We start from the raw sequence: 26494 nt of genomic DNA on the forward strand, positions 1-26494 counted from the left end.
TTCATTGAACTTGCTTCGAGTTTTCTCTAGTAGGTTCTCATACTTTTCAAATTTCAAATTCTACATCCGGCTCCCTAAACTTGTGCTAAGTTTTCACCCCGGTTCCAATACTTGCAAATTGCACACATGGCTCTCTAAATGTGTGCATTAAGCTCCATAAACTTGTCCCAAGCTCTCATATTGGTCCCGACACTTGCAAAATACACACTCAACTTCCTAAACCTGTATTATTGTACCATCTCAGTCTATCCCCTCTCCTCCCACTAGGGATGGCAACGGGGCGGGACATGGTGAGCGGAGGATTCGCGCATCCGCACTCAAAACCCGAGAATGAGACACGAACACACCCTAGTGTTGTTTCGGGTGGATATTCTTCCCCACCCCCGAACCTGACGATTCCTTGAAACCCGACAGTCTCCCAAAACCTGAGGAGATTAGGGTTGGGTGCTCATCGGCTGAGGCGTGGTCACATTGTCATCGAGCCTTGTTAGAGCAAGTTTAATGAGGACAGGTCAACGGACGAATAGCCAAGATAACTCAGCAGCAGCAGACGTGGTGGACAGGTGAAATTTATCTCTAAATGATGTGGCTTGGCTTAGACCAGTCTTAGTGGGGATTTCATGCCCCTGTTTTCAAGACTCACGGGTTTTGAAAATAGTGCAAACAAGTTTTATCTCCATGAAACTCATTCCATCCCATGAAACTTTTATCATATCTCTCTTCATCTAAACTATATCATGTCAGCTCATTTCGTCCCACGAAACTTTTATCTTGGAATTTTCATCATTATTTTGATAGGTTAGAAAATTTAATAATGAATTAAAAACTATAGATATAAAGTTGTATGAAACGTAATGATGAAAATTTTATAACATATTTTTCTAACATGAAATATGTTGTTCTTTATTATCTCACATAATTTAAAATTAAAACATAACTTGGACTTGGAGAAATAAAAAAAAGGCAAACCATGTTAAGGGATGAATTATTGGATCAACTAAAATAGTTGAGAAGTGTAAATTGAACCGAGTCTTAGTTTAGGGGTTATCTCGACATAGACCAAACTTGGAGAACACAATTTGGATTTTTTTCCCTTTAATAGAAAGATCCCATTATGAAAAAGAAGATAACGCACATGCAATCCTCCATGGAAGCACAAAGCACTCTAACAGCCTGTATAAACTTCAATTCTCCGTATATATCTCTATTCGGAGACTCATTCCATAAACACTCTCTTTATATATCTTTCTTGTCTCCGATGGACACTCTAAGGCCCCGTTTAGATGCGAAAATTTTTGGCTTTTGGCTACTGTAGCATTTTCGTTTGTATTTGGCAAAAATTGTCCAATTATGGACTATTTAGGCTTAAAAGATTCGTCTCGCCAATTACGGACAAACTGTGCAATTAGTTATTCTTTTTACCTATATTTAACGCTCCATGCATGTGACGCAAGATTTGATGTGACGAAAAATCTTAAAAATTTTTGGATTTTAGGTGGGATCTAAACGGAGCCTAAGTTTCGTTATCTGTACTCCCATCCCATCACAACCAACCAGAATATTTAAGTTCTCCGAGTGAGTGGGAATCTCCAAGTACTTAATAGTTATGGATCTTTTAGCATTTAAGAAGAGTTGGTACACTGCTCTTTACTGCCCAGTCCCGACTAATTGTCTCCGAGGAATTATTTCCGTGTGCCCTTGCACAGTAGGTAAGTTGCTCTTTACTGCACTCGGAGAAAGTGCACCAACCTGGTAGTGCATGTCTTATCATAATTTTTCGTATGTGAAAAAATAAATCATGATAGAACTACCATATATCGAATTTAGAGAGTGATTGATGAATATACACGTGCCACGGTACCACATCACGGAGTGTGGGTTGACCCAGCAGTGGCATGGCCCCATATTACATACCACCGGCTCATGGCTCAATCCGGCAGGGAGACATGGATGACAAGAAAGAAACTTGTCAATATATAGTTGAGTCGATCGGGTCCAAATTGATAAATGATAATCTTATCCCTGCGTCGTCGTCAAAGGCTAAGGCTAGTACTCCTACCAGTAGCAAGCTCCGGCATGCAGCTGTGGGTCCGCAAGCAAGGAGTAGCTAGCTGCTGTTCTTTGAGTGATGATTTGATGATATGTATGCGGTTGGCCGTTGGCATGACATGCAAGACCTGCTTGGCCATTCGATAGAGAATCATGCACCCCAAGTCAATGTCTCTGATGGGGATGGCGCCGGCGGCAGGCAGCTAGCATGGATGCATGTGTCTCTGTCTCTATCTGTCGATCAATGCATCTATTGGCGAAAAATAAATTAAATCGCTTCATCATTCAAGCAGTTTAGCTAGGGAAATTAAATAAATGCAAGAGACACCTAGTACCGCTCTGTGCACTCTCTTTCTTTCTTTTTATTGAGCATATATCAACAAGCAAGAACCCAACAAAGCAAGATGGAACTCCGATCGATAAAAGAGAACCTTAAAAAATGTTTACGTACTGTGATTGATAGAGAGGCGCAATGCAAGCAGCAAAACAAAGGCGCTACAGCGGCAAACCAAAAATCCTCCGTACCAAGCAAAAAGCTGAAACCCTCTTCGCGCTGGAACAGCGACAAGAGACGGGGAGCCGACACCCTCTTCACTCATGTGGCATGGGAGCCGTGGAGAGAGCGCAATGCGAGATGTTTTCGTAATAACGCGTCCACAGTTATCTAGCTAGGTGCTAGCGGTCATCAAGCATGTCGCCAAATAATGGGTTGATGCTGATCCTATTGCTAGGGAAGTTATGCCATAATGTAAACATTCTTGTCCTCCTTAGTGCGTTATTGAATGGCGCGTCATGTAAAAACTACCTCCTACGTAATACAAAGATGTGTAAACTTTTTGCGTATTCGAAAAAAAACAAGCTAAAAGCTAAGATGAACTTATTCATTCAACCAAATAAGAGTTCGAACATCAGTTCATTCTTAATGAACATAGCTAGCTAGGGACATGACAATTACTTTCTACATACTTCGTTTCTAAACCGAGAACACAACTTAACAAGTCAAGAATAAAATGTCAACTTGAGTAAGGCCAACCGCCAACCACCGTACAAGAAGCACTGGTTGGCCGCCTTTCATTTCTGTCAATGGCATTGGCATATCACGCACCCACGCCTTGTTTAGATGCCACCAAAATTCCAAGTTTTTTCACTCTCTCTCCATCACATCAATTTTTAGCCGCTTGCATGGAGTATTAAATGTAGGTAAAAAAAATAACTAATTACATAGTTTAGTTGAAAATCACGAGATGAATCTTTTGAGCCTAGTTGGTCCACGATTGGACAATATTTATCAAATAAGACGAAAGTGGTACTATTCATCGATTTGAAATTTTTTCAGCATCTAAATGAGGCCCCACTACTACTTATTTTGAGCAAACTTGTCTCAGACGACGTTTGCACGGTACGGTACGGTGTCTGCACTGCACGTACGATCGAGCGGTCCTGCTTAGTTTAGACTTATTGAAATACAATGACGGAGAACCCTAGACTACGGGTCAATCCCTAGCTTCAAAGGTGCTGATGCCATCTTAATGATGGTACGGTTTTCTACGAAGACCTTTATCTGGAGAGAAGTACCACAATAATATAATTAAGCAAGCTCTTCATGTGTGCAATAGCTAGTGCCCCTCTGTAACCGTTTTCTTTGTTAAACATAGTAGAAACATAAGATTTTATATACATACATGCATGCATGGACACATATCCAAATGGTTGAGGGTTTAGGGTTTTAGGGCTTAGGATTCAACCATAAAGCTACCATATCTTTTCTTTTAGGGGAACAACAGGAGGAGCTACAACAATTTTAGAAGAGGACGAAGTGGAAAAAATGAGAACTAAAATAATAAGTAGGTATAAATTAAATACTAGTAGCAGGTATGCCAAATTAGATACCGGAGAACTCAAATGACTAGCTTCTTTCGGGCGCACTATATGTTTGAACTATTATAATACATACTTTATATGGTTAGATTTGTGACTAAATGTATTATCCAACTATCATAATAAATTTATAAACATAATACAATATGAAATACATAAATGGTCAAAATGTAATTTTGAAAACCCAAGTCATATCGATGGACCTTATAAAGGAAAACGGAGGTAGTAGATAGGTGTGCCATATATACATTTGAAACGGTGGCAAAAAAAAGTGAACCAAGACATTATTACTAAGGCCTTGTTTAGATACCCTCAAAATTCCAAGTTTTTTCACTCTCTCTCCATCACATCAATTTTTAGCTGTTTGCATGGAGCATTAAATGTAGGTAAAAAAAATAACTAATTGCACAGTTTAGTTGGAAATCACGAGATGAATCTTTTGAGCTTAGTTGATCCACGATTGGACAATATTTACTAAATAAGACGAAAGTGCTACTATTCATCGGGTTGAAATTTTTTTCAATCTAAACAAGGCCTAATAATGAAGGAAAAATTAGATGACCTTTTATCGCACCGCGCCCCCTAATAGATACAGAGGTGTATGAAGCAAAGTACCCCAACAAACTAAAAATGAGTGTGTAAAAGTAAAACCATGCCGCATTTGGATCATCAATCAAATATCCTGGAGTGAACATAGGAAAATGTCGAATTGGAATCTGCCCAACCACCAGAACCACTACCAAATAATTTATTATTAATGAGCATCAATCACCTGTTTTTTTTTTGACAAAATGAATCACATGTTGGCCCTGTTCACCTGCCCTTAAAATCAGTCGGGATTTACTGTTCATGTCTGAAAACACTGTTCACTCTCTCACAAATTCCTCCAGATTTCTCCGGATTCCTCCCAGCGAACAGGGCTGTTGCCTGCATTATTTGGGTTGAACCCCCAATTCCCCTCCTCCTCATCCCCCCCCCCTTTTTTTTTTTTTTTGCAGCCCTGCCGGGGTCACCTTCTATGCCTTTCGTTTACGTTTTTGTCAATGGCCCGGAGTGGCTAGCCTTCACTGTCACAACATTTTTTAGCAAATTTGTCTTGTGTGCATGGCGCCAACACGAGTGTCACTGGTTTATAAGACAACACCTCATGCGTGGCGCTGACACTTAAATACCAAGGTCTATATATAAAACTGTGTGTGCGATATGGATTTTATTTCATTTTAATACCTACACCTCACTTTTGAAAACGGTGCAATGAAATCGAGCACTCTGCTGAGTTTAACCCCTTGAGTTTGCAGCCCGGCTAGGTCACTATCTTATATGCCATTTTGTCAATGGCACGGCGTGCCTTCACTGTCATAATCTTTTTTTTAGAAAATTTGTCTCATTTGGACGGCGCACGACGCCTGTACGAGTGGCCATGGTTTAAGACGGTGCTATTTTTTTAGTCATGGATAATATGTTTATCCGCAACGAGATGGTGTGGTGTCACCGACAACTTTGTCAATTTCAAAATGTGCCGGCTCAGTATTTTAAAGGTAATCATAAGAGGAAATAAGAATGAGGTGCTTAAACTGTTAGGCCCTGTTTAGAGTGAAGCTGCTAAAATCTAGACAGCTAAACCGGTTGCTAAACTTTAGCCACCACTGATTAGTTTGGTGGACTAAAAGAGCCTTTTAGTCCCTTTTAATCAGGCTGTTTAGATCCAAAGTGACTAAAAGGTGAGGCGGCATGTGCTTTAGTCCCTGTCGGTGTTTTCGGACCAACGATGAGTAAATTTGTATTGGCGCGTCTGGCTCGGATGGTGTACTCGGAGGACACAATGGTTTATACTGGTTCGGGCGGAACATCCCTATGTCGAGTTCGCTGCTGCTCGGGTTACCGACACTTTGCAGTAGTGGTTACAAACATGCGACAGAGGGAGAGGATCCCAAGTCTCTGGTGGAAGGAGTGAACGGGTGCTGAGAGCTCGATTGCCGCCCAGCCATGTGCTCGTGTCGTGCTCTTGTGTTTTCATCTCCTGTTTTGGGGCGCCCTGCTTCCCCTTTTATATGCGAAGGAAAAGCGCGGGTTACAGAGGAGGAAAAGGAGAAGAACGAGAGAGAAGAAGGCTTCCAGGGTTTTCGGGTCCTTCTTCTCCTTCATGCGGTGATGAGGACACCACGAGTACATCTACACCAGCAGCACCTCAGGCGCCTCCAGTTGATCATCTAGGGCCAATCACTCGGGCCCGTGCGAGAGAATTAAACTTCATCATGCTGTTAAGGAATGAAGGGCCAGCGGAATAAGAAGATGGCCCAACAGGGCAGCCCAGGTGGGGCGCCTAGGGCTGGCAGCCGCCGCCTTTTCCCTGGTGGCGCCCCCCCTCCTGCCGTCGATCTGGACTCCAGGGGCTGCGCCCCCTTTATTTACTCGGAGTCCCTTTTGTTTACAACTTGAGTTTTGTTTTACATCTAGCTTTAGCTACTCTCGAACACGGCAATTCCGCGCCGTCTTTGTGTGATTCAGAACTCCACCTTCGAGCGATAAGTGTGATTGCTCGCGTCTTTTTCTTGTTCGTTTTTCGATTGCGTGCAGGAAACGATCTTCGTGATCAGGCTGATCTCGCACCGGCGAGGTTGGTAACCATCGGGAGTTGGTTCAGCGATTGCATTGGCGCTTCGGGTTCGCTCGTCGTAGTCGGATCGTGAGGGTCTACTTCCACCAGATCGAAATTATCTCCACTCACCGAAAGATCGGGCACTCCCCTTCTATCAAGTGGTATCAGATTTCCAGGTTGATCGGTGAGCTTTATCGAGTGTTTTCCCGATTCATATTTGTTCATTACCTAGAGTCCACAAAAGCCAAAAAAATATTTTACTTTCCGCTGTCCTATCAACCTTTGTGCCTTTGCAATTTCATTCCAGTTTCGCATTGTTGAGTTTGTTTCCGTGGTCGAGTCTTGTTGCTGGCTTAGGATTGTGTTCGTGGTCGTAGTTCAACCGCACCGTTGCTATTCTTTGTTTCCGCCGCTATCCCACCCACCGTTCCCAAACAACAAGTCGAAGCCACCATATTACTCGACTTGCCCCCGCTAGCCGCCTTGTGTGATCTCTCGCCGCCGCGCTAACCCTAGATAGGTTGCCAGCCGCTGTTATTTCTCCTGCATCGCAGCCCTCCTTACATCATCTGGCGCCTACCTACTGCTGTTAGTCACAGGGACGATTGATCCTGTGATCGGTGTTGGAGTTTAGGGACGCTTTGCCCTAACTGCCGCCGCCGTGTTGTGCCTTCCGAAAAACATAACTTGAGATACCTTCGGTAAAACAGGCATAACTTTTCGCTCGTTTGTCAGAAAAATCTGAAATTTTTTGTGGAGCATCTCGACACCATTTGGAGCCGACCCAAACTCACCTTCGGTCTGTTTGGTTTCGTCAAAATCCCCAAAAAAATTCGGGAAAATATAGAAAAAAAATTGTCAAGGGTTTTGCACGTTTTTCAGAGAACGTGTTGTTTTTCTGTAGGCCACATAACACCTCAGTTGTAGGTGCCAATTTTTGTGGTTGCATCTTTTGTGATCCTTGTTCAGAGAAAAATATAAAAAAAATAGTGCAAAAAAAAAAAGTTGATTCCTACTAGTACCTTTTGGAAAAAAAAGAAAAATCCGGGCTATTTGCTTGTTCTGTGAGTTCTTTCCATCGTCCTTTGTTTCACCTTGTTGCGCTACGTCTAGGACACGTCTTAGCCAGCACTTGTGACTTGTACTTTGGATACTTATTGAACATTCGCTAATCTGCATTCGTTAATTGCTAATCCTTGACTTGAGTGCGGCCTACCCAGAACTCCACATAGTTCTACGACGAGCTGACTTTGTTCCCAGGCAATCGCTGCTCCAATCTTTCGCGAGTTCCTCCGGTCGGTTGTGGGTCGCCCCTGTGTGCTAGGTAAGAACGGATAAGACATTGATAACAGCACTAGTGTGAGCGCCTTGTGAACCGTTACACCCTATTTTGGCATCGGTTTTGTGTTTGCGCTAACCATGGCAGGCGACGGCGACGACGTGAAGGATGAGCTGCAGGACCTGCGGACACAGATTGATGGACTTGCCACCGACATCAAGACGATGCATGAACGGATGGATTCCACGGTCACTACGTCGAACGAGCGGTTCGATCAGCTAGACCTCTCGCAGACAGCCACCAAGACCACGCTCGACACCATCGTGTCACGCCTCGACTCATTGAGCACGCTGGTCGCAGATCTCCAGAACGATTATGTTGGTGACACGGAGCAGGACGGTGGAGACCGTCAAGGCCGCGCTCGCCGTGTGCCACGCCGTCCCGGTAATGATTCTTTTGCTAAGATAAAATTTAAAATTCCATCTTTTAATGGCAAATATGATCCTGCTGCATATCTTGATTGGGAATTAGAAGTCGACCAGAAATTTTCATGCCATGATATTCCTGCTAATTCTCAAGTTAAAGCTGCTATTAGTGAATTTACTGATTTTGCTTTAATTTGGTGGCGTGAATATAAACAAAAACATCCCGCTACAGTTCCAACCACATGGGATCAATTAAAAGCTGCTATGCGATACAGATTTGTACCTTCTTATTATGCTCGCGATTTGCTTAATAAAATGCAATGTTTTCAGCAAGGTTCACAATCTGTAGAGGACTATTACCAGGAATTGCAAAAAGGCATGATTCGGTGTGGGTTAGTTGAGGAAAACGATGCTGCTATGGCACGTTTTCGTGGTGGTTTAAACCGTGAAATTCAGGATATACTTGATTACAAAGAGTATTATGATATGACCACATTATTTGAATTTGCTTGCAAAGCTGAACGTCAAATACAGGGACGCCGCTCGAAGCCATATTCTAACTCTTTTGCAGGACGAAGCTCGACATCCGGTTCAGCACCCGCGCCCCCTGCACCGTCCACACCCACCACTACACCACGTGAGCGGGCAGCCACTTCTGCAGGTACTCCTCCGTCCACAGGTGCAGTTCCTTCCACACGCCGCACACGGGATATTCAGTGCTTTCGTTGCCAAGGATTTGGCCATGTGTCTCGGGAATGTCCGAACAAGCGTGCCTTGCTCATTCGTGACGATGGTGAGTATTCTTCCGCTAGTGATTCTGACGATATTCAACCCGCTATGCTTGCCACTGACCATGCAGCAAAGACGGACGTACATGTCAACCCGGACGACGCCGATAGGTATGAAAGTCTTGTTGTGCAGCGTGTTCTTAGTACACAGGTCGCTACGCCTGAGACGAATCAGCGACACACTCTTTTCCATACCAAGGGCGTTGTGCAAGAGCGATCCATTCGCATCATCATCGATAGCGGCAGCTGCAACAATTTGGCGAGTACCGCGCTGGTTGAGAAGTTGTCTTTACCCACTCGTAAGCATCCACATCCATATCACATTCAATGGCTTAATGATGGTGGGAAAATTAGAATTACTCGTTCGGTTCGTGTTCCTTTCTCCATGGGTGCTTATTCTGATTTTGTCGATTGTGATGTTATTCCCATGGAAGTATGCTCTCTGTTACTTGGGCGACCTTGGCAATATGATACTGATAGCTTGCATCATGGTCGTTCCAATCACTATTCTCTCATGTTTAAGGGTCAAAAAATAATTATACATCCAATGACACCTGAACAAATTCTTAAAGATGATCTTGCTCGAGCTGCTAAAACTGCTAAACAACTTGCACCATCGACCTCTGTTCATTCTGAAATCAAGTTAAATGCTCCTGTTTTGCTTGCTACACGTGCTGATTTTGATAAGTTACACGATGCTACTTTGCCATGCTATGCCCTTATATGCTCTCGTGTGCTCGTTTCCCTTGATGATACACCGTCTTTGGATATTCCCCCTGCTGTTGCTAACATTTTGCAGGAGTACGCTGATGTCTTTCCAAAAGATTTGCCACCAGGCCTTCCACCACTTCGTGGCATTGAGCACCAGATCGACCTCATTCCCGGCGCACAGCTCCCGAACCGCGCCCCGTACCGTACAAATCCGGATGAGACAAAGGAGATCCAGCGACAGGTACAGGCGTTGCTTGACAAGGGTTATATTCGTGAGTCTCTTAGCCCTTGCTCTGTTCCTGTGTTACTTGTTCCAAAGAAAGATGGCTCTTGGCGTATGTGTGTAGACTGTCGTGCTATTAATAACATTACCATTCGCTACCGATATCCTATACCACGCCTTGATGATATGCTAGATGAGCTTAGTGGTGCCATTATTTTTACTAAGATTGATTTGCGTAGTGGCTACCATCAGATTCGCATGAAATTAGGTGATGAATGGAAAACGGCTTTTAAAACGAAATTTGGGTTATATGAATGGTTGGTTATGCCGTTTGGTTTGACGAATGCTCCCAGCACTTTTATGCGTTTGATGAATGAAGTTCTGAGGCCCTTCATAGGATTGTTTGTAGTTGTCTATTTTGATGATATCCTTATTTACAGCAAGTCTATGAAAGAGCATTTAGACCATTTGCGTGCTGTTTTTGATGCGTTGCGTGCGGCCAATTTATTTGCTAACATCGAAAAATGCATGTTTTGCACACAACGTGTCTCGTTTCTTGGCTATGTTGTTACTCCACAGGGCATTGAGGTGGATAGCAGCAAGATCGATGCCATTCGGGCGTGGCCTACACCGACGACGGTCACACAAATTCGAAGCTTTCTTGGCCTTGCAGGTTTCTACCGCAGGTTTGTTCGTGATTTTAGCTCCATTGCAGCGCCTCTACATGAGCTTACAAAGAAGGATGTCCCCTTTGCTTGGAGTGATTCGCAAGAGGTTGCGTTCAGCACCTTGAAAGATAAGTTAACCAATTCTCCTCTCTTGCAGTTGCCTGATTTTACTAAAGTGTTTGAGCTTGAATGTGATGCTAGCGGTATTGGGCTAGGTGCTGTTTTGTTACAAGAAGGAAAACCTGATGCCTATTTTAGCGAGAAATTAAGTGGTGCTAGCTTGAATTATTCTACTTATGATAAGGAGCTTTATGCTTTAGTGCGCACTTTGCATACTTGGCAGCACTACCTTTGGCATCGCGAGTTTATAATTCATTCTGATCATGAGGCTTTAAAACATATTCGTACCCAAACAAACCTGAACCGTCGTCATGCTAAATGGGTAGAATTCATTGAGTCTTTTCCTTACATTATTAAACACAAGAGCGGGAAAGAAAATGTTATTGCTGATGCTTTGTCTCGTCGCTATACCATGCTATCACAGTTAGATTTTAAAATTTTTGGCCTGCAAACTGTGAAGGATCAATATGTGGATGATGCTGATTTTAAAGATGCTTTTGCCCATTGTATTCATGGCAAACCATGGGGCAAATTTCACATACAGGACGGGTTCCTGTTTCGCGCTAACAAGCTGTGTGTTCCAGCTAGCTCGGTTCGTCGTTTGTTGTTACAGGAAGCGCATGGAGGCGGTCTCATGGGGCACTTTGGCGTCTACAAGACGCATGAGGTGCTGGCTGCTCATTTCTTTTGGCCCCGGATGCGCGCTGATGTTGAGCGCCTTGTTGCACGTTGCAATACTTGCCAGAAAGCTAAGTCACGATTGAACAACCATGGTTTGTACATGCCTTTGCCTGTTCCTACTTCCCCTTGGCTTGATATTTCTATGGACTTTGTTTTGGGATTGCCTCGAACTAAGAAGGGGAGGGACAATATTTTTGTGGTTGTTGATCGTTTCTCCAAAATGGCTCATTTTATACCTTGTCATAAGACTGATGATGCTAGCAATATTGCTGAATTGTTCTTTAAAGAGATTATTCGTTTGCATGGTATTCCAAATACAATAGTCTCTGATCGTGATGCTAAGTTTCTCAGTCATTTTTGGAGATCACTGTGGAATAAAATGGGAACTAAATTGCTGTTTAGCACTACTTGTCACCCTCAGACTGATGGGCAAACTGAGGTGGTTAATCGAACTTTGTCAACCATGCTTAGGGCTGTTTTAGATAAAAACTTGAAACGTTGGGAGGATTGCTTGCCTCATGTTGAGTTTGCTTATAATCATGCAACGCATTCTTCTACAAAAATGTGTCCCTTTCAGATTGTTTATGGTTATATTCCTCGAGCGCCCATTGATTTGTTTGCTCTTGATGCTGAGGACGCTCCACACATAGATGCCGCTGCACATATTGATCAAATGATTAGCTTGCATGAACAAACTAAACAAAACATTGCTACTGCTAATGCTAAATATCAGGTTGCGGGTAGTAAAGGGAGACAACATGTTACTTTTGAACCGGGTGATCTGGTTTGGTTGCATTTAAGAAAGGATCGTTTTCCTACTTTACGTCGTTCTAAATTGATGCCACGTGCTGCTGGTCCTTTTAAAGTACTAACCAAGATTAATGATAATGCTTACATCCTTGACCTGCCTGCGGAGTTTGGTGTTTCCACGAGTTTTAATGTTGCAGATTTGAAACCTTATGCGGGCGAAGATGAGGAGTTGCCGTCGAGGACGACTTCAATTCAAGAAGGGGAGGATGATGAGGACACCACGAGTACATCTACACCAGCAGCACCTCAGGCGCCTCCAGTTGATCATCTAGGGCCAATCACTCGGGCCCGTGCGAGAGAATTAAACTTCATCATGCTGTTAAGGAACGAAGGGCCAGCGGAATAAGAAGATGGCCCAACAGGGCAGCCCAGGTGGGGCGCCTAGGGCTGGCAGCCGCCGCCTTTTCCCTGGTGGCGCCCCCCCCCTCCTGCCGTCGATCTGGACTCCAGGGGCTGCGCCCCCTTTATTTACTCGGAGTCCCTTTTGTTTACAACTTGAGTTTTGTTTTACATCTAGCTTTAGCTACTCTCGAACACGGCAATTCCGCGCCGTCTTTGTGTGATTCAGAACTCCACCTTCGAGCGATAAGTGTGATTGCTCGCGTCTTTTTCTTGTTCGTTTTTCGATTGCGTGCAGGAAACGATCTTCGTGATCAGGCTGATCTCGCACCGGCGAGGTTGGTAACCATCGGGAGTTGGTTCAGCGATTGCATTGGCGCTTCGGGTTCGCTCGTCGTAGTCGGATCGTGAGGGTCTACTTCCACCAGATCGAAATTATCTCCACTCACCGAAAGATCGGGCACTCCCCTTCTATCATGCGGGTTCCGTCGATCATGTAGATGTCAACAGGGAGGGCTCCATGTCGCGGCCCTGTTCGTCACTGGCGCCATGCGCAGACGTCATCTACCGGTCATGGCGTTTCACTCCGTTCCAGCGGACGTCGTGATGAACTGATGAGAACACACGTCCGATACTATTCTTGATGTGAATCCCTAGGTATGGGTCATCATGGCCACGGTTTATATCAAGGCGTGCCAGCCTCTTCCCTAGCGTCAGAGTTTTGACCCAGGCCCAAACGCTTGGACCTGTAGTGGTTGGCGGCGGTATGGGTCCCCGTCAGACGAGACGAAACCCGCGTCCTCGAGGTCGGGCGAGACGGTGCCCGCGACCTTGGGCGAGACAGAGCCCAAACCCAAGGGGTCGGGCGAGACGGAACCGACGTCCTTGGGGTCGGGCGAGACGGAGCCCGCACCCAAGGGGTCGGGCGAGACAGAGCCAGTGGCCTTGAAATTGGGCGAGACGGAGTCAGCGGCCTTGGGATCGGGGCGAGACCTTTTAATACGTCTCGAGCCATCCGAGAAAGTCAGCGTTGCTTTGGGTATCCTTAATATCGATACCCGACAGTCCCATTTCGCAACCCCTTGTGACTAATTGGCTAAATACACATTTAGTCCCATTTAGTCATAGTGTTTAGGTAAAAAGTGACTAAATAGGACTAAAATTAGCCAGCTAAACTTTAGCATCCCTCCTCCTCCTCTCCGGCGACGGCGAGAGGGTAGGGCGGAATCGTCTTCTCTATGGCGGCTCTGTTGAAGATGAGGACGACAACTACGACGTCAGCATCCTCACCAGTATGACATGGAGACTTTTATTTTCGGACGGCGACATCAAGGCGAAGATGGTGTCGCTGCAATGGAATAATTTTCTTCGGTCTCTTCTCCGTTTTATCGTGGTTAGATCTGGCCACGATTAAGGACTAGGGAGAATAAGTTTTAGATCGGTCTTCCTCATTCTTCGGTGGCAGTAAGAAGAAGAAGGAAGAGACCAGAAAGAAGTTTCTCAACTTCGGCTACATGAATGTTGACCGTCGTTCATTAAGCATCTGTTCTAAGACCTTTTGCCGAGTGTTTGCCTGTGCGGTCATACATACTGCAAAACGTCGTACATGTTTAGTTTTGAGATATGGAACTATTCAAAGCGTTGGTACAATTTAGATGAAAATAAGTTTCTGGGTATTTATTTATGTAATTCAGAAGGTTTGTAATGTGTTGATCTACTCCCTCTGTCTAATAATATTTGGACGTCTATGGTTCAAAAAATTTCCCATAATATTTGCACACGTAGGTACCAGAGGCATGCACTTCTAGGCTGTCAGATGAACCAGCCGGTGGAACCAGAGAAAAAACAATCTGACTTGTGTCAAAGAAAAAAAAACCCGGACAACAAGTTCGGCATAGTACTACGGAGTACTCTGGAGTCTGGAGGTTTCCAGGACCCTCATCCATCGTCAATGTGTGTAAAAAAAAAGAAAAGAAAATGGTAGACGATGATTTACCATACTCCGGAACTTCCTTTAGCCTCCACACAGCACCACCGTACCTCTGCACCTGGCCGACATCTATAGAGGTATTTTGATAATTTTCGATCTATCTTAGTTACCGTGCTAAATCCTAGAAGTACAAATAATTTTGGACGGAGGAAGTATTATGTAATATAATTCTTCCTCGTCGAAAAAAAATCTAAACACCCCTTACACATGCACGTGAAGAAGAAGATACGGGAGATTTTACTACTATATATTTATTTTATTTAGTAGCGCTCCACTTCCCAACCATCTCCTACCTTTGGCAGACTGGCACCGGCAGTTGCGGCTGTGCTGCGTTGCCACCAACCCACCCAGACGGAACACCAACAAGTTGACTCTCTCCGTCGGCCTTCTCCTCCTCCTCCTTCTTCTCCTTCTGTCGTCTCGTGTTGTGTGTATCCAATCCCACTCTCTCCTCTGCGTCCAATGCATACCTTTTCTTGAAGTACGCAGTGGACGCTGGAGCCTGTCATCGTCACTCTTCCACTCTGCCTCACTGCACTGCGTGCTAACTAGTACATCGACAAGATTTCAGCCTAGCTCCATTTTCGTCGGCGATCCAGCAGAGCAGGCTCCACAGATGAAGATGCTGCGGTGGCGGCTCCTGCTGAGCCTCAGCTTCCTCCTCCTCCTCCCTGCCTCTCTCGCCTTCCCACTATGCACCGACGCAAGTAAGTCAGTTCCGGTCCCTTCCCTTCACTTTACCGACCGGCGACCGGCGCTGCATGCTCATCTAATTTTTTGCTGCTCTTTCTCCTTCCAGGGGCGCCGGTGCTGCTCAACACCACGCTCAAGTTTTGCGCCTCCCCCTGCGGCAGCGCCAGCGGGAACAGCAGCTGCTGCGACGCTACCGCCGATGCCGCGCTCAGCAAGCAGTTCGACGCCATGTCCATCGCCGACGCTGCCTGCGCCGCCGTCGTCAAGTCAATCCTCTGCGCTGTAAGCATCAACCATCTCTACCATGCGCTATGTGCCATCACTTGGCCTCTGCAAACTTTGCTCTTTTATTGTTTTTCTTTATATAAAGCCGCTTCTCACGTGCTCGACGATTTGCTTGCCTGGGTTTGAAGTTTGATGCATTCTACTCGTTTGGGGGGCAGCCGGGCAGGGTTTCAGTTCAGATGGATTTGCTAATTTGCTTCATTCTGCTGCTGAGTCTTACTGTTCTCTTCACCTGCGCTCCGCTTATGTACAGGAAGATTGAAACTTTTGCTTTTTCTGATACTCAACTAGTCACAATCACCAGAGTACTGCAGAAAAATGCTACATGCACTTCAAAAGAACGTTCACAGGCAGCTTCACATGCTCGCTTTGCTGGCATCACAATGATTACTGTAAATTTAATATCCAGTCTAAATATTTCTACAAATTCAGACCAAACAAAAAGAGAAACCATATTTGAGAGTACTGTGCATGTTATATCTAAGTAGTAGTATAACATATTTCCAAGCGACTGAATTTGGTTAACAATACCCTCTGAACTAACTGAAAACTAGATGTCTTACTCAGAAAAGCAAGTTTATTGACATGTCAATCAATACCCTGAATTCAACAACTCTGCTTCCAGAAATGCAGTCCATATTCTGCTGATTTGTTCAACGCCGGGCCACAGATTCGGATGATTCCTTTCCTCTGCAACTCCACAGCGTCGGCAACTTCTGCTCAGTCCAAGGAAACCGCCACTCAGGACTACTGCAAACTTGTTTGGGATACTTGCAAGGATGTCAGCATAACAAACTCTCCTTTCCAACCTCCCCTGCAAGGCACCGCACCGCCTCCTAGTTCACCGTCGAAGCTCACCGATGCATGGCAGTCCCAAAGTGACTTCTGCACCTCCTTTGGTGGTTCGCCTGATGACCAGTCTGTGTGCTTCAGTGGCAGCACAGTCTCATTCAACGCCACCCAACCTTCACCCTCTCCTAAAGGGATATGCCTCGAGAGGATCGATAACGGGTCCTACCTTAACATGGCTCCTCACCCAGATGGTTCCAATAGGATCTTCCTTGGCAGCCAACCTGGTAAGATATGGTTGGCCACTGTCCCCGAGCAAGGATCTGGGGGCACTCTGCAATTCGAAGAAGCAAGCCCATTTGTCGATCTGACTGATCAGGTGCACTTTGATTCGGCATTTGGACTCATGGGCATGGCGTTTCATCCCAATTTTGCTACCAATGGTCGCTTGTTTGCCTCTTACAACTGTGATAGGACAAAGTCACCCAGCTGCACTGGAAGGTGCTCCTGCAATTCTGATGTGGGCTGCGATCCTTCGAAGCTTGGTACTGATAATGGTGCTCAACCGTGCCAGTATCAAGTTGTTGTATCAGAATATTCGGCCAAAGGCTCCTCAGCAAATGTTTCTGAGGTTTGCTCCTCTGAACATACTCTTCCAATCACTGTCTTGATGTTCCCTGAACTTCATCTGTTCAGTGCTCACATTCTTCTTGAAATGCTTTGTCAGGCAACTTCTGCTGATCCGTCTGAGGTTAGAAGGATTTTCACAATGGGGCTACCTTACACATCTCAACATGGAGGACAGGTACTTTTTGGTCCTACCGATGGGTATCTCTACCTCATGATGGGCGATGGTGGAGGAAAGGGAGACCCTTTTAATTTCGCTCAGAACAAAAAGTCACTTCTGGGCAAAATTATGAGGCTTGATGTTGACAGTACACTGAGTAAGTCTTCGAGTCTTTTTGTCATTCGCTGACGTACTAATTTTGAAATTCTTTGTTATTTGTTTGTTGATTTGCTCCAATTAAATTTCCATCTTTCATTACTTTCCTCTACTCCATTTTATTTCCGTGTTTATATCTCCATAAATTTGCTCTTGCTTTTCATCTAAGTTATTTTACATGAAAGCTTTGGCATCAGTACTAACAAACGAAATGGACACATCAGTAAACTCTGGTCCTAACCACTAACCAGAACCTTCAAGTTAGGCTATTCCAATGATGTCTCTCTCTCTCTCTCTCTCTCTCTCTTTTGAAACAAATGATGTCTCTCTTTTGGGCCCACGGTATTAGCTACTAATAAGCTAGCAAATTATTGGGCGCATTGGCAGCATTATTAGTTATCATGTTAGTCAAAGATGCCAGAAGATGACTAGATGAGAATGTGGTCTTCGTATTGGCAGCATTATTAGCTATCATTTTCATAGTGAACTAATTGGAAGGCCATGGCTCTGAATCTTGCAAGCACTTGTTACTTATGATGTCTGCAAACTGCAATTCAAATGAGTCTATATGGGTATGAATTAGCTGGTTTCCTCTGCCTGCAACTGCAATTCAAATTAGTCTATATGAGTATGAATTATCTGGTTTCCTCTGCCAAAACATATAGCTCTGTCAGATAGACTATTAAAATCTTTTTTTCTGAATGAACGCAACCAACATGTTCTGATTCTTGTTTTTCTTTTCTTTTCAGGAGCTAGTGAAATTAGTAACACAAGTTTGTGGGGCAATTACTCTATTCCAAAAGACAACCCGTATACTGATGATAGCGAGTTAGAACCAGAAATTTGGGCATTGGGTCTTAGAAACCCATGGAGATGCAGCTTTGATTCCGAGAGGCCTTCCTACTTCTACTGTGGAGATGTTGGGCAGGTACCATTCAAGAGCCTCAGTAATCCATGTTTAATTTGCTAGCTGCTAATGTTGACTTGCTTGATTAGTTTGCCTTATGAGATTGGAGTCAGGGATTCATTGCTTCTAGACACTGTTGAGGAACTGAATATGTATATATTTTGTATGTTACCAACTTCATTTGTGTTTGGACATTAACCATGTAGGATGAATACGAAGAAGTAGATTTGATCTCCAAAGGCGGAAACTATGGATGGCGTGCACTCGAGGGTCCACTTGTTTACCATCCACAATGGGCACCTGGAGGAAATACCTCTCTCAGCTCCATAAACGCCATTCCTCCAATCATGGGATACAGTCATTCTGATGTCAATAAGAATATTGGGTCGGCATCAATCATGGGAGGTTACGTCTATAGAGGGTCCACTGATCCCTGCTTGTATGGAAGGTATCATCATCAACATCATTCGATCAACACTGCTATCTCGATACGTCCATTGTGTTCATTCGGAACTCATTTTGTACAGACCAATTCTTGAAACTTAACTCATGAGATGTATCTGTTAATCTGTTCTATTTCAGGTATTTGTATGCCGACCTGTACGCTTCGGCCATGTGGACAGGCACAGAGACCCCTGAGAGCAGTGGGAACTACACCTCCACTCTGATCCCCTTCATCTGCTCCAAGGACTCTCCGATACCCTGCGACACCGCTGCTGGGAGTCCTCTCCCGTCGCTTGGCTACATATACTCGTTTGGTGAGGATAACAACAAGGACATCTATGTGTTGGCCAGCAAAGGCGTGTACCGAGTTGTGAGGCCCAGCCTCTGCAGCTATACTTGCCCGACAGAGAGACCTGAGACGGGCAATGGGGCAGCGCCTCCTGGTCCTTCATCGAAGGCGTCGATGACAGGATTGAACAATCAGATGGGAATGCTTTTGTTGTCTGTCATTATATATGTTTTGGGTTTGTTGGTAACATAGGATCCTGCTGCTGAGTCAGTCATCATGTTCAAAAGGAGAAATAACCAGTCCTGATATGGTGCATATGTTACTAGGAAGAGATCACAATAAGACTCAGTCAGTTAGGGATCCGATGCTATGTAGAATATGAGTGTTACCCTGAGTTTGCTGTAGGATCTTGGTAAATACTCCTAAATATTCAGTTATTTGCAGAGGAAAACAGAGGAGCTGGGGAAACTTTTGTTCATGTATCATGTGGCTATATTCCATGATCTGATGATCGCACACAGAGAGTGATCTTCTGGAGTGCTCGTCATCGTCCGATTGCCGCTGCCAAGCCGGCATTTTTAGAAGAAGGAATTTTTATTCCGGTCTCTGCAAGAGTTTTGCACACAACCAATTCTTATTACAAATCCAGCCTCTTGCTATTTTTTAAGCTCTCAAAAAACAAAACCAAAAAAGGAAAAATTGATTAAACGCTAAGCGCTAAGCCTTTTCAGCGACGACCATCCATGCTTGGCAAGCCGGCATTCTATGATCACAGAAGGAAGAACGAAGAAGGCCTTTGTTGCCAATGTGTGGAATACCGTGGATGCCTTCATGCATACGAGATGAGGCATCATCAGCTAGCAGATGACAATAACAACACTGGACCGGTTTCTTCACTGAGAACTGCGCTGCACTTGTGAATGAGCTGGAAGGTCCCCCTGCTTTTCTTTTTCTTTTTTTTTCTGGGTGAAGATTGAAATATGCATTAGGTGGCATTGAAATGGCAATGCTAATGCAACCGGACACTCGCTAATCAGGACAACTTTGTTTGTAGTCATAGATATCTTGTGGAAGTTGTTCAGAGGTGTACGTAAATGATTGACGTTTCGTGTACTGAATTTGTTCCTTTTCGAGCAAGAAGGAACTGAAGGTATTATGCTATATACTACATTCATAGATATACGTAATGACGTTTCATCATGTAGTCAACACATGTCCTTTCGCTTTGGCTAACTGTTCGTTTGGGCTGGTTTAGCTTATAAGCCATAGCTGAAAGTACTGTTGACTGATTTGGTTTGAGAGAAAAATACTGTTCGTTGGCTGATAAGTCATGGCTTATAAGCCAAATACGACCAACCGAACAGGCTGAAAAAAAACTTGCTGAAAAAAAACTTGCTTTAGGAGGATATACCCAAATGGTTTGTCACTGCCTTTTAAGGCCCCGTTCGCTGGTCTGAAACTTGGCTGAAACTGGCTGAAAAACACTGTTCCGGCTAAGGCTGGACGAAAAACTCGAAGCTCGTTAGCTCGCTCGACTCGTGGCTGGCTCGACTCGGCTCGGCTCGGCTCGTTATGATAACGAGCCGAGCCGAGCCAAGATTTTAGCTCGTTAGCTATAACGAGCCAACTCGAGCCAGCTTGCGAGCCGCTCGCGAGCTAAACGAGCCAAACTTCCAGGAAAAAAAGTATCAAAACTTGTATTAGTTTTTGTATTACTTCATGTCTTACACTTTATAATTGACTGGTAACTGGTCTAGACCCTATAAATTGACTGGTAACTGGTCTAGATGCATTTCTTTTGTATTATTATTATTCTTAAACTTTAGATAAATGCAAATATTATATTTTATGTATTTTTTATACTTGGCTCGCGAGCTTAACGAGCCAGCTCGAGCTTTTAACGAGCCGAACCGAGCTGGCTTTCTGGCTCGTTAGGATAACGAGCCGAGCCGAGCTAGCTCGTTATCTTAACGAGCCAGAACGAGCCGAGCCCAAACGAGCCGAGCTGGCTCGTTATCCAGCCTTAGTTCCGGCTGAATTGTTGTGAGAGAAAAACACTGTTCCGGCTGAAAAAAGAAGCCGAACAAGCCATTTTTAAGACAAGCGAACGGGGCGTAAGTGATTTAATTATCACAATCTCTTTATACAAAGAATGCCGACAATTTTTCTTTCTTTCCTTTTTTCTGAATCACAGCACACAAACAGACACTCAACATATATGGACTCACCCATAGAAACACGATAACTTTAAACCCATCTATTTGGCTGAACAGATTCGTTTCCGCTGAAATTTGGCTGATACTGATTTCTTTTGAGAGAAAAATATTGTTCCTTTTCTATGCACTACGTGAAAAAAGATTTGTAGGGACGCGGCCCTTTTCACTGTAAGGGTGGCTGGTTCTTTAGCCGCACCTACAGTGGCGCTGCCAGGCCACACCCTGTGCGTTGGACACCAGCCGCCCCTACAAATGGCACAGTAGAGGCGGCTGGTGTCTTCAGCCGCTCCTACAAATGGGGGTCATTTGTAGGGGCGACTGGTGATTGAGCCGCCCCTACAGTTGGATTTTTAGGGGCGGCTCAATCACCAGCCGCCCCTACAAATATGTACAGTATACGTAGCAGCCACCACCTTCTTTTTCCTTGGGTCACTCACTCTAACCCGAGAAAAAAAAGTTGAAAGGCCTTGGGCTCCTCCCAAAAATTGCTCTACTAAGGGGGAGGTTTTGATCTTAATTCCTTTGGTGGAGAGGTTGTAGAAGGTAAGAAAATGCTATTCCAACTCTTTAATTAAAGTTTTAATGGTTGGTTAGTGAGTAATTTGATTATTGGTTTTCTCTCTCCTCCATGGTGCTTGAGCTTTGTATGTAGCAAATTAGACCCTAGATTTGAAGCTATTAGTGTAAATTAGGTAGAGAAATGAGCTTACACTCTTCATTAGTCAATTTTGCTTGATTTTAGACCCTAGATTACACCCTAGTTTGATTAAAGCAAATGCATGAGATCTAGTTCTAGATCTAGGTTTTTGTTTTTTTTATTTTTTTAATGAAATTAGATTTTGGGTGGCATGAAAGGTAGTTTTTAGACCATTTCTTTGTGATGGTATATATTAACCATTTTATATTTCATTTCAAATATTTATGCGTTATATTAGTAGGCAATTGATTAATTATCCTCTACCATGGAGTATATATAATCATTCTCAATTAATTAATTATTAATTTGACTCATTTTGTATATTTTCTTTGGTTGTGTTGTATTTTTAAAAGATGGAGTACATGAACTCTTGGATGTATAATTCGTTAAGATTCGAGACACCTTTTCATGAAGAGGTTGACAATTTTATTGAAGCCGCAGAGAAGCAAGCATCGACGTTGACAGATAATAAGGATACAATTATTTGTCCCTGCAAGGATTGCAAGAACACGGTGGCATTTACAGATTCGAGTATCATCAAAGAACATCTGATCAGGCGAGGATTTGTTCGGAACTACACAGTTTGGATTCATCATGGTGAAACAATGGCAGTTGATGATGATGGCGATGTTCTAGAAGACGATGCGAAAACCCTGCAGTACCTGTCCCAATACTCAGGCCAGCTTGCTCAAGAAATGGATCATGACTTAGGCAATGATCAAGGTGGTGACATCCGCAATGAACAAGGTGGTGATTTCTGCAATGATGGCGGAGCACGTGAGGGGGATAAAGACGACGGTGACAATTTGGATGAAATGCTTCGGGCCGTTGGACCAGAAATATTACTACAGAAGAGAGGTCTACAAAATCTAGAAAGGGTGACAAAAGCATCGAAGGAGACTGTGTATGGTGTAGAGAAGGGTTGTCCGACACACTGGACACTGCTACGTTTTGTGCTTGAGCTACTCATCCTGAAGGCTAAGTATGGCTGGTCGGACTACAGTTTTGATGATCTTTTGCGTCTCCTAGCATGGTTGCTTCCACAGCCAAACTCAGTTCCCGCCAACACATACTATGCGAAGAAGGTTATAAGTCCTTTGACAATGGACGTTGAAAAAATCCATGCATGCCCCAACCATTGTATCCTGTTTCGTGGTGACACGTTCAAAGATCTAGATAAATGTCCTCGGTGCGGGGCTAGTCGGTACAAAGACAATGACCTTTACAGTGGGAGAGAAGCCTCCACGGGGAATAAGAGGAATAAGAAGGGTGGGAAAAAGGCGGTACAAGAATCTCAGCAACCAGAGAACACTCCATTAGGCAACGATGCAAAGAAGAGAAGAATTCCTGCCTTAGTAATGTGGTACCTGCCGGTGACCGACCGCTTGAGGCGTATATTCCTGAACCCTAAGGAAGCCGCGCTCATGACATGGTGGCAAGATGAGCGCAAGGTAGCAAACGATATGATCGTACACCCGGCCGATTGTAGCCAGTGGAAAGACTTCGATAAGAACAACAAAGAGTTCAACGAAGACCCAAGAAATGTACGGTTCGCCTTGAGCACTGATGGAATGAATCCCTTCAATGAGAGGATGAGCGACCATAGCACTTGGCCAGTGATTCTGACCATGTACAACATCCCAACATGGTTGTGCCAAAAGAGAAAGTATCTTTTCCTCACGGTTCTAGTTTCTGGCCCTAAACAACCAGGCATTGATATGGACGTGTTCCTCGAGCCTGTGATGCAAGAATTTGAGAAACTTTGGAAGCATGGGGTGCCGATGTACGATGCGTTCCTACAGGAGGACTTCACATTAAAAGTAATAATATTTGTCACTATCAATGATCACCCCGCGTTGTTTGCACTGTCTAGACAGATCAAAGGAAAGACAGGATGCTTAGTCTGTTTGGATGATACTAAATGGGTTTTCCTAGATGGATCCAAGAAGGTTGTTTACATAAGGAACCGTCGCTTTTTGAAGACAGGTCACAAGTACCGCAGCAAATTATACATGAGATACTATGACAACACCCTGGAGAATGAACCCCTCCGAAGAGATGTCATAATGGAAAACATGTGTACAAAATGGTGAAAAACATAAAGATAGTCTATGGAAAGAAGAAACTAGATGGAACGATCAGAGATAGAAGCAAACCTCCTATCGAAGGCATACCTTTTAAGAAACAATCAATCTTCTTTCAGTATTTGCCTTATTAGCCACAACTAGAGGTCCCCCATGCCATTGATGCTATGCACGTGCAGAAGAATGTGTTTGAGAGTCTCATGGGTACCTTGATGGACACAGCCAAGTTAAAGGATGGAGTAAAAGCACGAAAAGACATGGTGCAGCTCAAAGTGATGCCAGAACTTCACCTGATACTTGAGGATAATGGAAAATACACTCTGCCCATGGCTAGCTACAACCTAGACCTACCAGAGAGGAGAACTTTATGCACTTTTGTCAAGGACATCAAAGTCCCAACTAGGTTTTTGGCAAACCCCAAGAAGCTAGTGTCGATGAAGGACTTGTCATTTACAAACTGCAAGGCTCACGATTGTCATGTGATGCTGACCGTGTACCTACCAATTGCAATTAGGGCTATAAAGCTAGAGTTCTTGAGGATGGCCATCACCCGCATGTGCTACTTCTTCTCGAAGATCTCACAGAAGACCATTGGCAAGAAAGAGCTGAGTGACCTACATGATTTCATGGTCGAGACCCAAAACCAACTAGAGATGTGTTTACCTCCTGCTTTTTTTGATATAATGGTACATCTCATGATTCACATGGTTAATCAGATACAGGGTTTGGGCCCTTGTTACCTACATGAAATGTGGTCCTACGAGCGGTTCATGTCGGTTCTAAGCCGATACGTGCATAATCATGCATACCCAGAGGTCTCCATGATAGAGGGCTACAGTAGCGAAGAAGTCATCGAGTGTTATCAAGAGTACCTGACAATACAGAAAGGGATTGGTAATCCTAATTCTCGTCACAAGGGTAGGCTGGCTGGGAAGGGAACCGGTGGTAGAAAAGAGTTCATAGACCAAGATTACAAAGAAGTGAGTCGGGCACATTACAATGTCTTGTAGAGCTCTAAACTAATGGAACCATACATTGAAGAACATTTGGAAATCATTATGGTGGAGAGGGATGGTCGTTCATATGATTGGGTCATAAAACAGCACAAGCAACGCCTAACTTCATGGTTGAAGGACAAAAACATACCATCGGGAGAAACAATAGATTCTATTACCATCAGTAAGTTGGCAGAGGGTCCATCGAGATAAGTGACATCTTGAAATGCTTATGACGTCAATGGGTACACGTAGTATACCCACACAAAGGATAGTAAATGTGTGAACCAAAACAGCGGTGTTCGGATAGTGTCTCTTGACGAGGTGGGGCGAAAGACCCATTTCTTTGGCATAATTGAAGATATATGGGAACTTGACTATGGAAGGGGTATAAAGGTGGCCTTGTTTCGATGCCGTTGGATCAAGCAATATCAATTCAATGACATCGGTTTGAGGGTCGTGGACCTCTAGAACGTAGGCTACCATGATGATCCTTGGGTGCTCGCTTCACGTGTCGCACAAGTTTTCTATATGCCCGACTCGGAAAGTAACCACCCACCGAAGAAGAGAATTAAGCACGTGGTTGTCCCTGGGAAACAACACATTATCGGAGTTGATGGCGTCGACGATGCTGAAGCCTACAATAACAACGATGAGATGTTGCTATTCACAGACTTTACTAAGAAGATCAGTCTTGTTGAAAAAAAACTACCCAAAGACATAATGCCATGGGAAAGAAAAGGTGTCAAGGGGAAAGTTGTCACGGCGGGGCCTACCTAGTGCGCGTGTCTGCAAGACTTCATCTATGTATGTGTCAATTTTGTGTGTGTGTGAGACTATATTTATGTATGTGTCAATTATCGGAGTTTTAATGAACACTAGTCAAAAAATCATGAATCTCACACATAGTTTATAAAACTACTTGTGATACATGCCATTTTGTAACTAATGTTTATTAACACTTTGTCAAATGCAAAAAAGATCAAAATAAACATTGTAGATCAGGATGAGTACAACAAACTTGTTATTCATGAATTTTAAATTTGAAACCATTTAGGTTTTCAAAAACATGTTTAAAGTTGTCTTTTTTTCAAATTCAAAATTTGAATCATTCAAACTTTGTCAAATTGAAAATTGACCAAAATAAATATTGTAGATCTTGATGAGTACTACAAACTTGTTATTCATTACTTTTAAATTTGAAACCATTTTGGCTTTCAAATACTGGTCTCAATGTTTAAACTTTGATTTTCTATTTAAAAAATGATTTTGAAAAATATTTTTAAGGGCGGCTGGGGAACGGACCGCCCCTACAAATGCTCGCGGCTATATATAGGAAGGAGCGCGCCAGTGCCAAAATTTGGCTAAGTCTTGGGCGCGCTCCTCCATTTCGATGCCGTCAGGCTGCCAAATTTCCCCACGCCGCCGCCGCCATCACCGCCGCTGAGCTCCTTCACGGCGACCCCCGTCCCTATCCTCCTCCTCCTTGTCCATGCACTGCCCCTATCCTCCTTGTCCGCACCCCGCCCCCGTGCTCCTCTGGCGCCCCGACCTCAGAACCCTAGCTCCGGCGCACCGCCGCCATGGGAACC

The 26494-nt window shown here is 44.1% G+C and overlaps 1 protein-coding gene and 1 pseudogene across 1 annotated transcript; both read left to right on the forward strand.

Annotated features, from left to right (window-relative positions):
- The first annotated feature begins 14843 nt into the window (after positions 1-14843).
- LOC136504254 (HIPL1 protein-like) lies at positions 14844-19378 on the forward strand. The gene is made up of 7 exons (XM_066499114.1): positions 14844-15267; positions 15360-15535; positions 16164-16958; positions 17055-17271; positions 18020-18198; positions 18384-18625; positions 18760-19378. The coding sequence occupies exons 1-7, from the start codon at positions 15177-15179 to the stop codon at positions 19160-19162; spliced, it is 2103 nt and encodes a 700-aa protein (XP_066355211.1). The 5' UTR covers positions 14844-15176; the 3' UTR covers positions 19163-19378.
- Positions 19379-22926: 3548 nt separating this feature from the next.
- Positions 22927-24917, forward strand: LOC136504044 (uncharacterized; annotated as a pseudogene).
- Positions 24918-26494: the final 1577 nt, after the last annotated feature.

Source organism: Miscanthus floridulus, chromosome 14 (genome assembly GCF_019320115.1).
Source record: "Miscanthus floridulus cultivar M001 chromosome 14, ASM1932011v1, whole genome shotgun sequence".
NCBI classification, from domain to species: domain Eukaryota; kingdom Viridiplantae; phylum Streptophyta; class Magnoliopsida; order Poales; family Poaceae; genus Miscanthus; species Miscanthus floridulus.